General features: G+C 44.6%; 1 protein-coding gene across 3 annotated transcripts in view; it reads right to left on the bottom strand.

Annotated features, from left to right (window-relative positions):
- The window catches only part of CCDC50 (coiled-coil domain containing 50), a 44995-nt gene that overhangs the window by 15741 nt on the left and 17131 nt on the right, over positions 1-12123 (bottom strand). For 2 of the 3 annotated variants that reach the window (XM_063337676.1, XM_063337677.1), the window contains exons 2-5: positions 11557-11619; positions 10119-10248; positions 5151-5241; positions 2040-2157 (exon numbers count right to left, since the gene is read on the bottom strand). In XM_063337676.1, coding sequence (XP_063193746.1) covers positions 2040-2157; positions 5151-5241; positions 10119-10248; positions 11557-11619 — 402 coding nt within the window. Of the gene's footprint in view, positions 1-2024; positions 2158-5150; positions 5242-10118; positions 10249-11556; positions 11620-12123 lie in introns of all 3 variants that reach the window. The other variant, XM_063337675.1, reaches the window with a different exon arrangement.

Below are 12123 nucleotides of genomic sequence, written 5' to 3'. Positions count from 1 at the left end.
CAGAGCCCGAAAGCAAGAGTCAATTTTTGAACTATAACAAGGGTCTAAAAATTAGTTCAATTTTCTTATCGAGGAAAGCTCAATAGATACAGCAGCAGAGAGCAGGAGATAAGGAAGCATGAGATCAAGAAAGAGTAAAGCGTGGCTGTGCTGGGACAGGATTGGCGCAGGTAATGCAGTCATGCCAGACAGCCCGAGCAGAAGATTTGGTTTTGGAGTATTTCAGGGCGACTAACTCCTCAGCAGGCACCGATTCCTGCAGCAATTTCTGCAGGGGCTGTGTAAACACTCTTTAGGTCCTGGAGTTACTCTCTCAAGCAGCAAGTAACTGAGTGAATACAGAAATGTTTTTCATGGCACAGACACTTCTGGAAGGAAGTTTTTTCATGTTTATTTTTCCACTTTTTAAGAGCTCAGATTGCTCTGGAGCAATAGCCCTAACCACACTCCTCCTGAATGTGGATAAGTTTTTATTCAGTCTCAAGACAGACTAAAACCCAAACAAAGCAGGGCTTTTTCTCTTAAAGTTCACAAGTAATGAGGACGATGCAAACTGAAGATGCTAAAGCCTAATCAAATGGCACCCAAATATTTAAGAGATTCCAGATCAATGGACTAGATGATCCAGGCATCATAATCCACTCCAGTTCTTTCTAGTTTTTAAAGAATGAGGATGAAGAGCAGCACTATGAATGGTCAGGCAAAACACCTTCCACCTCACCTCCAAGACTACAGATTCTTGCAGAAAGAAAAGTCAGATCCACAAGACATCCTGCTCTCCAAATCCACACCACAGTCTCAGTTCAGAGAGTCACAGGCTTCTGTCAGCTGATTTCTATTATAGAAATCCACCTGTCTTACCATCTCTGCATGACAACACTATTACCCTATATTGTAGTTTTTCAGGGACTTGTCCCATTTAATTCTGAAAAACTGAAGTATGGGTTGGCCATAAGACTCCAAGACCAAAGTCTTTCCCAGGTCTGTACATGTAGCAAGACTTGTGGTCATGAAGTTTCCACTTGGTTACTGTTTTGCACTTTGTGTTTTGTGTTTTCTTGGCTGTCCTGGAACTTCCCAATCGAAACTAAAATTCTTTGTGTAAGTTCAAATAAAGACATTTAAAGTCACCAATGCCATTGATATTACAATGAAAGATAAGAGGTTTGATCTTCATCTTCACAATCTGTTAATTAAAAGCAGCCCGTCTCTTTCCCACATTTTTTTTTGAAGAAAGAACACAAGAACCACCACCAATGCACACCAAAGCCATCCCCAGATTGCTCCATAATTAAACACACCCTGATTCTCTCCTCCCAATTTAAAGAAGGTCTGTATTTAATCACAGAAGCCAACCAAAAGAAAGCAACACAGCGCTGTGGGTCACATCTTTTCTACAATGTACAGTCCCAGATGATAATCACAGCAGAAGCATTCTGTGGAGATGACCTTGTTATTCAGTAAGTCATTCAGAGCGGCTGTGCTAATTTTAATGCTTGGATACATACCTGTAAGGAGTTATTTTTGAAAGGCCGTTCTATGAACCAGCATTTATTCCTTTATGCTCGTAGCTGTGCCAGCATAGCATCGCAGACAAGAACACGTAACTGTTTCTTTTCAAATTCAAGCATGGAATTACATCTACTTCTCTCCCCTGGTGTCACACAGAAGTAACTGTGGCTTATCAGTACCATCAGCTATGGTCTTTTCCACAAGCCCTTTCAAAACATGCATGCATGGCTGTGCTTGCACATACCACACCACAGACCCTATCCCTGTCTTTTCGGCCATCTTCTAGATCTTTAGTCAAAAATTATAGAATTGCCTACTCCACTTTTTTCTTTTTCTTCTTTTTTTTTTCCCCCGCAAATATTTCCTGATTCTAGAATAAAGTCCGATCCTAACGCTGGAAACTGATGCAATGCTACAGTGCTGAATGCAGGACTGTAGTATAAGGGAAATCTCCTGAACGGAGTTGCCAGATCATCAGGTTCACCTATATGCCATGATCTTGGATCCTTTACCTATCAGACACGCACCTCCATTTTCTGCGTAATAGCTGTCTTCATAGACTGTGTGTCCCTGGGATTCTGTGTAGTGCTTCTTGCGCCTTTTTTCTTCCTGCAGTTCTTTTTGTTGTAGGAGACGGGCAATGTCCTGCAGAGATGGAAGAAAATAGACATTACCTCTCCCCCCAAAAAAATATCTCCAGGTTCTTTTATTCAAATTCTTTATTCAATTATAAAAATCCTGATAGTTTAATTTGTCAGACATGACAATGACAGGGTTACTCTCAAATTCAACCCCTGGGCTGGATGGGGCTTCCAACTTAGTGGTTGACACAAGGGCCACCGCTGACCTTCCAACCCCGTGGCAGACTCACAGGTTGCCATTTCACCTGCACACAAGCCTGTAAAGCCCTAATGGCCACAGCACAGCAGAAAGGGACTGCGTGTGCAACTTCAGACTTTCAGCAAGGGTTTGGAAGTCACACAAGCGTACACCTGCTCACACGAGTGGGCTGGAAATGCCCCCTGAACTCCACTAGGGAAAGAAAAAAAAACAGAGGCAAAGACTGTCTCCAGCTGAAGGCACTTTGGACTGCAAGGAGTTCAACAGAGCAACTATGAACTCGCTTCAAACTAGTGGTAATTTACAGGGACTGTAGGATGCCAGGCAGGGAAATGCATCAATTTGACAGACAAGAGGCTGAAGGAAAAGAAAATCGAAAGGGACGTTAGGAAGAGAGGAGCAGGCACAAGGCAGGAGCGCTGCAGGGACTGCAGCCGTTTATCTTCTGTCGCAGTTTTGGTAGATATGCCATCAAAGACAATAGCACTCCATTTTTCTAATTGGTTTTCCTTCAAGATTGACTAATGGATCAACAAGGCCCAACAACAGCAAACAGCTCCCTGGGGCTCATTTGAGGCCCAGACACTTGCAAGTCAGCGGAGGTATTCTGAAGCTAGGAAGAGAAGCTGGAAGATACCAGCAGGGTATGCTATCCCTTTGGATGCTATATTTAAGCCTCCCTAATCCTCAGGACCTTTATAGAGCCACGCATGTAAAGTGTACATTGCAGACAGGAAAGGCATTACTGAAATGCAAACTAAGAGCCAACACGCTCCAGAGCAAAGCCAGCACTGGAGGACATTGGATAGGTGTTCAAGTACAAACTATTATTTCAGGATTCAGATTGGATTTGCTCAGTAACCAGCTTTGTGGAGGACCTGGGGATACCACAGGATCTTTACCAAAAAGAAAACAAAACACCACCCTAAAAATCCCCACTTCCTTTCTCCTGACAAGGTTAACCTCTTCTAGCAAGTACAGTAAGTCTATAAATATATGGGCTTAAGCACATTATCTCCAGGACTGAAACAGCTCAGGACTTGCAAATCCACACAAACCATTTCTTCCAAACTGGACTTGTAAGTAGGCAGGCTTAGCACTTCATTTAAGTGCCCTGCGCACCAGACTGGATCTGCCTCACGCAGAGCAGTGGCACAGCACTGGTAGTCACTACTGATACCAGGGAGCTATTGCGTACGTTGGGCAGCTGCTACACCCTCACGTGTGACAAATACATGACTAGCCCGGCCTGTGGCCAGAACTGGCGTAATACAGAGCAACCTGCAAGTGCTGTGCTGAGAGCTACAGAAGGGGCTCTGATGTTTGTCACTGCCAGCTGATAACTCTCTGGGGCACTGTGCAGCCTCACTCATGCCGCTCAGGCTCTGCATCAGCACAGGAGCCCACCCAAATGAAATAATGCTGGCAGGGACCTTAGAAGGAAAGCAGTATCAATTCAAGCACTCCAGAAAACCCACTACAAGGAGAGGCAGCAGTGCCACACTCTGGTACTAGCTGCAGCCTAACTCAGTCCACAGCTACATTTCAGCCACAGTTGGGAATTTCTCACATACTAGCAGGAAGGGAAAGAGCATTTATGACTTCTCCCCTTTGCTTTGAGCCACATTCATTTGAAGACTGCTCCCGACAGCACGAGATGGTCAGCAGGCAGGTTTGACAGATTGCAGGGATCTGTTGTCAGACTGCTGACATCCCAGCAGCTCTCTACAGAAAGCAGGAAGGAAAGGTGCGATTCCCACAGCCAGCATGAGTTGTACTGCATCCCCTTCACCTTCCCAAAAATAAGATGGTCACATTTATAGCAGAAATCCTTTACTAGTGCTCCTCCCAGCCCCATTACCACAAGCTTCTCTTGTAAGCCCCTCCCTGTCTGCCAGGGCAGCCTTTCAGTACTTGCTTGGACTTAATGGTATAAGAAGAAAATGAAGTCTTGCACAACCAGAGCGACGCACCTGTCAGGTAAGGACAGATTGTTATTTGAGGATCTTCTAGGAAACACAGCCTTGTGTTTAAGCTCTTCTTACAGAGAAAGTGCCACAGGGTGCCTCTTGAGCATCTTTAGACTACTCATACTTCTCAGGGAACTATCTGTAATTGAAAGTGGGGCCACATTCCAGGCTCATACAAGTATTGCTCCATTCTATGGCTTTCTTGAATGCCCAGTCTGACAGGCTGACACAATAAAGTAATCAACAAGCAAAATCCTTTGAAAGCCATGGACAGACCACGCTGCCCACTCGCCAGCAAACAGCAGCGGAGCAATATTTTGCAATAACAAAAGGAATCTGCAAGCAAGAAACTGCATCAGAGTATTCAGGCTGTGAAGATGCAAGAAGATAATGGAGAAGCCAGAGACTGAAGACTGTGCTGAGGGTTCTGCTGAAGTCTTTGCACCAAAGATGAAGAAATCACAACCCAGGCTTCTCACAAACATAGTACTTGTCATCTTGCATTTGAGAAAGCAAGCAGATCTGAAAGTGCATAAACAATTACAACTTCCTACACCAGGGCAATGAACACCTCAACAAGACTCATCTGTTACTTGCCCTCTTCATTAGCAAGGCTACTGGCATCAACAACCCCTGTGACCCTTGAGCATGAGGACTACGACTGTGTTTTATTCCTGTAACAGGACTCCCCAAAATCTCTGTGCATACCGAGACCTGTGAGGGGACTGACACCATGCAAGCCAACTCCTGTGGCTAAGGACTGAGAAATTCCTGCACTCAAAGGGCTGCTACAAATAGCCCTGCCATCCCTGCAGCTTTAAAGGTTACCTCGTCTTTCTCCTCTTGCCTGCGGCGCTGCTCTGCTTCAAATACCAGCTTCACTTGGATTTCCTGAGCGATCTCGCAGTCCTGTCGTTCTCTAGAAGGCAAGGAGACAAGGATTATAGGCAGCTAAAGTCACAGGCATCAGTCAGCCTGCAGAAAGGGATAAAAGGACTCAAGAACCCATCTGATGTACACAGAAGAATTATTACTCAGTATTAGTGCAGAGCCTATGAAGCCTCACCAGGGACCAAGACTTCCTGTACTTACTGCTAGCCAAATTTAGAAAATAGGTCCCCAAACGTTCAGAATCAGAGAATAAAGCAAGAGAAAACAGATTCATAGGCAGTTTGCTAAGAAAGGAGGTAGGTATCACAAGATTGGACAGGCCAACTTAGTACATAGGAGTCTCTGCAAACAGTCCAATTCTGCCGAGGAATTGTTGTACATGTGGTGCCAAAGGAGGCGCTTAGGGGTCCAGTTAATGCAGGCATTTCTGAAAAGTGATTTTCACATGAAAGCCAAGAAGGAGAAAGTGCAGAAATGCTGATAGCAAAATGCAGTAAGTAGGCCAAGCAGAGGCTGGAGGTGGCAGTTCAGCAATGAATGAGAAATGCTGCTGAGGTGGGACAAGACAAAAAAAGCAGAATCAGTGCCAAGATGCAAGAGAGCGACATGCGTCAAAACAAGGGGTGAGAAGCCATCATCACAGTGCCAACGCGAATGCGGTAATGACACAAGATTGCATTAACTGGGGACAGAGAGATACCAGAGTAACTGAGACACGAAATGAGAGTTTCGTCTGTGCAGACAGACAGGGAAGGCTGTATTTCAGGGACGTCATACTGAAAGCATCTGCAAGAATTCTGCCATACTCAGTGTTGTGCTCTGATGCCCAGCAAACAGGCTGGAACGATGGCCAGGGGTTCCTTAGGGCAGCCCAGAAAAGGGCTGGGGGATTTGTGAAAAAAGATTAAGAGCTCTCTCTTTGAGTGCTGTTGAAATTGAGCCAAAGATTAGCTCTGAACAGGTCAGAAAAATCAATCATCTGAGCTATCTTTGCAATTGAGCCTACTGAAAGGCAAGGCACAGAAGGAGATGAGAATGGGAACAGCAACAGGCAGAGCTTGCTTTATTAGAATCCAATCTTTTGAAGAATATGCTGGCAATGATCAGATAGGTGATGGGAGGACTACCAAGAGCGTTATTACGGAAGTCAAGCAAATATTTCAAGAGAAGCAGGTTCAGCTGTGTCAAAGTTGTGATATGTGGGCTGGAGCAACTAGTTCTAGGCTTGAGCAAGGATCAGGGCATAAATAACCTAGCGAACTTGGAGGCAAAGGACTGGAAGAGGATCTAGGCTGTGAGTGGAGGAAATTAAAACAGTAAATGCAGACAAGCACTTTTGGTAGCAAAACAGAGAACAGTGGCATGGCCAGAGCAGTCAGTGGCACCACACAGCCTGCTTTTTTAGGAAGTGAAGAAGAATGAGAGAAGAGGAAAGAGTGGATATGTGGCTTAGGGTGGGGAAGAAGGACACTGCAACAAGAAGAGGACTTAGAGGACAAATGCCACCAAGAAACAACTAATCTGTTATAGGGAATGAAAAGGAACATGCAGGAGGAGGGAAAATAAGCTTCTTTATTTCTGTCAACTGCTCCTTGGAAGCAGACATGCAATTGGGTATTGCATGTTATTTATATCCCCCACCCCAAACACACATGAACCCCAAGTCATTGGCACAACATGACATTTCCTTCCCTTTCCCAGACCACCATACTTGCAAACACTTGTGCGTATCCCTAAACTGACCCACATCTAGAGACACCCTGGCAGGCACTCATGTATTTCAGTGTTGGTAGGGCGGGAGTTATCAATAGGTCAAACATCTTCAGACATCAGTTTCTTTCATCCAGGTAATAAAACCTGGCATTTTTTTGTGTGTTCCTGTGTGCATTTCACTTGACTCCAAGGAGAGATCTGTTCAAAGACACACGAACTCACACAGCAGCAAATCTAGTTCTTGAACCTGGCAAATAAAATGGGACCATGGCAAACATGGTACCAGGAGGGAACCAGAGTCCCCAGCAAAACAACAGCTGAATGTGCAAATCCTGGGGAGCAGGCTGTCAGTGGGCTTAAGACAGTGGATCCCTTATGACCCCAGTCTCAGAAGACATGAGTCCAGGTAGAAAATAAGTTAGAAAGGTCAGACATATCAAAGCATTGCACGTCTCCGGTTCCCCCAGCACTTGTGAACTGAGCTAAGGTGCCAAGTTCACCAGCACCAACTGACTTGCTAAATGCTTAAAATACATCTTATCGCAGACAAACAGGAGACTGAAAGACGATTAGCTGTTTCTGAGCCAAGGCAACAAGGTCATTGGCTTCCCATTCACAGCAAAGAACAGTAGAAGTAATGCAAAAGACGCAGCATTTTCTTGTTCCTGATGACACACACCTTGGAATACACCGTATCAATCTCTAAGAACCACTGAACAGCAACAGAGAATTAGATGTTCTGTTTTATTGCTCAGTGGTAATTAAATGCTGAGACTTTATTAGTTACTTAACATAAGCTGGTGTTACAGCTTGACTGATCATAAGAAAACAGGTTAAAGAAATTTGACGGCTCTTCTTGCCCTTCGTTTTCTTTAATGTAAGTTCAAGCGCCCATCAGTTCCCAGAAATCAGCCAGAGCAACATGCATCTCATCATCCCCGAATATCACGCCAAAGAATCCTTCAATCCTGGGCAGCCAGGAGTGTCAAGAGTGTCAGGGAAACTCTACAACAGTTTATGAAAAAGAGGGGGTGGGGGGGAAAAAGTCAGTGTGATCAGAAAGCTCCCATTCACACTGGCTGTAGCAACTAATTGTTGCCAGATGAGGAGAGGAAAAATAAAAAAAAAAAAAGGGTTTAAGGGAATCATTCAAAGGAACTGCTCACATTAGTGTAAAAGAACCACCACAGCACTGGGAGCAAAATGAGGAAAGAGCATATTTTCACAGTATTTCCAACAGTTATTTTAGCAACCTTGCTACTATGCTTAGCAGTGTGCAAGCTGCTCAGCTAGATGTGAGAGATGCTTTTAAAGAAGCAAGAAAATAAGGTTTGATGCTTCCCCGAATTCTTAAGAAGAGAAGTTACTTCTATTCTCTCATTTATCATCAGAAAGCCTGAGAGAATCTAGGATTCGAAAGACAGAGGAAATTGCATAAATTTGAAGAGCTTTTTTACGTTCCCTGTTTCTAAAGAGCACTCAGTTCTGCCCCTTTAATCCTCCCGTCACCTTGCGGTGTCAAAATGTCCTAAACCATACAGAAAGCAGTAACAGGGAGGATAATTTTGTTGCCAGAACACGCTGATCTTGCACAAGGAAGAGACAATGGGAACGTACAAGAAATTAAGGAAGAAAAAGATCAAATTACAAAAGGATGCCTCCAACTTTTTTTTTTTTTTTTTTTACTATTCTTGCAGAAGAGCTCAAGCTTTCAGGAGCAGAACTGCTGCTGACACAACATTTTGCATCAGCAGTTCTGCCTGCAACTTGGCTCACAAAGTTTGTAAATCCCATTTTACACAGTCCTACAACAAGGAAGTTGTTTGCAGTTCCCAGCAAGTAACAATCTCTGCCATACAAAATTAATTTTTATGTTGTCATTTACATACTTACATCTCTAATTGGTAATGAAGACAAAACTATTGAAAGAAAGCACAGACTTGAGAGATACACATGTATCTACCCAGTGCCGCCTGAGTATGCTGGGAACATCGAAAACAGCAGATGATTTGTCACACTCCAGCTTCTAATCTTTTATGAGCATCTCCTTTGAAGCCAGTCCTATAACTCACATCTGCAACACAGAGCTCTTCTACTCCATCGCTGTCTCTGCTGGATGAGCCACCCAAGGTCTGTGATCCACCACCAACTGTACCTGGTGGGTGGCATCACGGAGCAAGAGGCAAGCTGGGAGGCAGCGTAGACGCTGGGAGATGCACTCTGCCCTACAGACCCTGCGCTTGTAGGGAGCCCCATTCGAAAGCAAGCTCCTGTCTCTCATCATTGGGATCCGACTGAGCCCTCTCACACAACCCTTTTGTTACATCTCATACATTGCAAGGGACTAAGTGTGTGCGTTTCAGGGGAGGAAGCACCAGTGTCAACTCTAGATTGGAAAGGCCGGTTTGGTGTGCCCTGCCCTGCCATGTTTCATTTCTACACCAGCTCCACAGCCTAAGAGCCATGGCACACAGAAAGCCAAATCACAGGCCATGGGGTTAGATCTAGTGTGTGGGGCCTAAGCAAACCTGCAGACCAAACTGGATCAGTCATTAAACATCCTCCCACAGCTGCTGCAGAACTGACTGCAAGAGAAGACCTGTCCTCCAACACCCATCTCCACCAAGTGACCCTGGGGCAGCAGCTCCTCTTCCCAGGTCACTTCACACTGGAGTATCTGCAAACGCAAAAGCAAGGGCTTTCAGCTGTTTGGTGCAGCAGGACACGAAAAAGCATCGCACCCAGCTCCTTAAAAGCACTCATCAGGCACAATGTAAACACGCCGGTATCTGCAATTGCCACAAGAGAATTCACTATAACACTGTGTATTTCGTTGGTGTGATTTCTTCTTTTTCAGATTTTAGCCAGGAACAAGGTTAATGCAAGTAGCCAAGTTACCTCACTTTGCCGACGGGCAGCAGAACAGGAAGGCTCCTTCCCATGGTCAGGCAACAAAATCTAAGCCAGGATGGGCCCCAGGACCACCTACTCACACCCTGTTCTCATTGCTCCATGCCAGAGCCTAGTATCAATACTTCTATTGCAACAGATAGCCAAAGGTAAAAGGAAACAACAGCAAAAGGCTGATCAACCGGAACCCCACGTACTGTCAGTCAACTCAAACCAAAGCAGCCGATTTCAGTGCTCTGACCAAATGGGACTAGCATTTCAACAGCTCCATCCCAAACTCACAAGTCTTTTCGGTGTTTCTGGATTTGAGCCTGTGCTTTCAGATCTTCCTCTTCTTGCAGTTGCTTGGCCACTCGCAAGTCATGTTGCACCAGACGATTACGCTGAACATTTGTTGCCAAGTGATGCTCAACTGGAAATAAACAGAGACAAGAACCTCAAGTCAGCCTGCAGAACTTCACGGTGTAAACAAGACAAACCAAGTGCGAGGGACATTCCGTGCCAGAAAGGAAGACAGCTCTTGGCAGGGAAAAAAATCATGTATTATCTCTAAAGGTGGGGAAGTCCTGAACTGAATTCCGCTAGCAGCTTGAGATTGCCTCGTTTCAACACTGAGGGGGCTGTATATGTACATCTGTTACCGAAACAAGATCTGCATATCTTAATCGCATCCAGATTTATAGGGAATGCTTTTTAGGCTTTGAATTTCATTGTTTGGCCACAGGAAATTACCCTAGATTAATAAAGGGCTGGAAGGGACCAACAGAGACCAGTGAGGATGAGCTGAACCTAAACCACTTCTGATGGACACTTCCCTAATCTGTTCTCAAGAACCTCCAGAAGAGGAAACTTCTCTCGCTCTCAACATAATTGGTTCCAGAATCTCACTACCTTTATATTTAGCAACTGAATACTACAGTGAGTCCTTTACCATACATGGATGCTGTCTGCAAGAAAAGATGGCTACATGAGCTGCAGCTGAGAGCCAGCTTTAATTCAATGGTCTCAGGTTCCAGCAGCAAGGGCACAACTTCAGCACGAGCTGCACGTTTGGCAGAGTATTAGCACCTAGTACTGGTAGATACCAATGGTCTTGGCACCCAGCAAAGCAGATTAGAGGCGCCACCACACCTGAAACTGCAATGCAAACATACCCCAAGTAGCAGATAAGCATGTAAAAAAAAAAATTAAAACCAAAAAAAAACCCAACAGTCATTTTGAAGTTCCTAGCTGTACTTTTTTTCTCCTTTTCAAACCCTTGTAGCGTACAGCTGCCCTACCTCAAAATGTCTTAAAAAGAAACCTCCTTTCAAAAGGCAGGCACTAGCAATTTTGAAATAAGTAAAAGAATTCTGGTTGCACCTCAGGTCAGCCTATAAAACTGGAAGCTTCCAAAATTGCTAGTCATTTCTAAAAACCTTGCACAGCAACAAAACCTCAAGTGCACTCCCACATGCAGTTTTATCATAAATAGCATAAACAACTCTAAAAGAGGCACAAAATTGAAACATGAAATGCATCTATCTCTAGGGCACAAGGTGAGGTGGGGCAGAATGCAGAGCAGTGTTAGCGGGCTGTGACGACAGTAATAATAACCCATATTCCATAAAAAGAATAAAAATTAAATAAAAGTAGGGAGAGTTTTTCTCAGCAAAACCAGAACCAGATATCTGTTGGGACAAAATTGCTTCAGGTTGTTCCAAAGATCATTGCTACTTACTCTCTTGCTCCTGCAAGTTATGGGCCAAGGTATGATCTTCCAGAACAGCAAAGTCTCGACACACTGGACAGGGAAACAGAGCCAAGAGAGTTAGCATTAGGACCAAAAAAGAGATATGGGGGTTGTGGGAGCATAAATACACAGAGAATTCTGACACATTTGCTTTCTATCAGCCAAGGTGTGGCCTTGTGGTTTTCTCCTCCTTTTGCACCTGTGGCTATTTCTACACGGACTCACTTCTTTGTCCCTGTTTGCATAACACACCTTCTCCACTCTCCCCTCCACCTCCACTTCTTTAGTTTAAGAACAGAGCTGCCCACACCATCACTGGATCAGACCTCCCATACAAAACTGTGTTTCACCCAGATTCATACCAATGCCCACGCTGTGTGTGTTAAACAAAAACCAAGGTCAAGCATTCGTGCTTACTATGACTCTCTTTGGGAAGTTAAAGACTCCGAGTAGTATTTTCTCCGCACAAAGACATACACACTGTGACCTCCACAGAGCTGAGCAGACTGAGCTTCACAGCTCTTGCTCCAAGGCATTTCTACTGGCTCAGAGATC

The sequence above is a fragment of the Chroicocephalus ridibundus genome, chromosome 6, assembly GCF_963924245.1.
Source record: "Chroicocephalus ridibundus chromosome 6, bChrRid1.1, whole genome shotgun sequence".
Lineage (NCBI taxonomy): Eukaryota > Metazoa > Chordata > Aves > Charadriiformes > Laridae > Chroicocephalus > Chroicocephalus ridibundus.
This window is presented reverse-complemented; position numbering and strand designations above follow the sequence as displayed.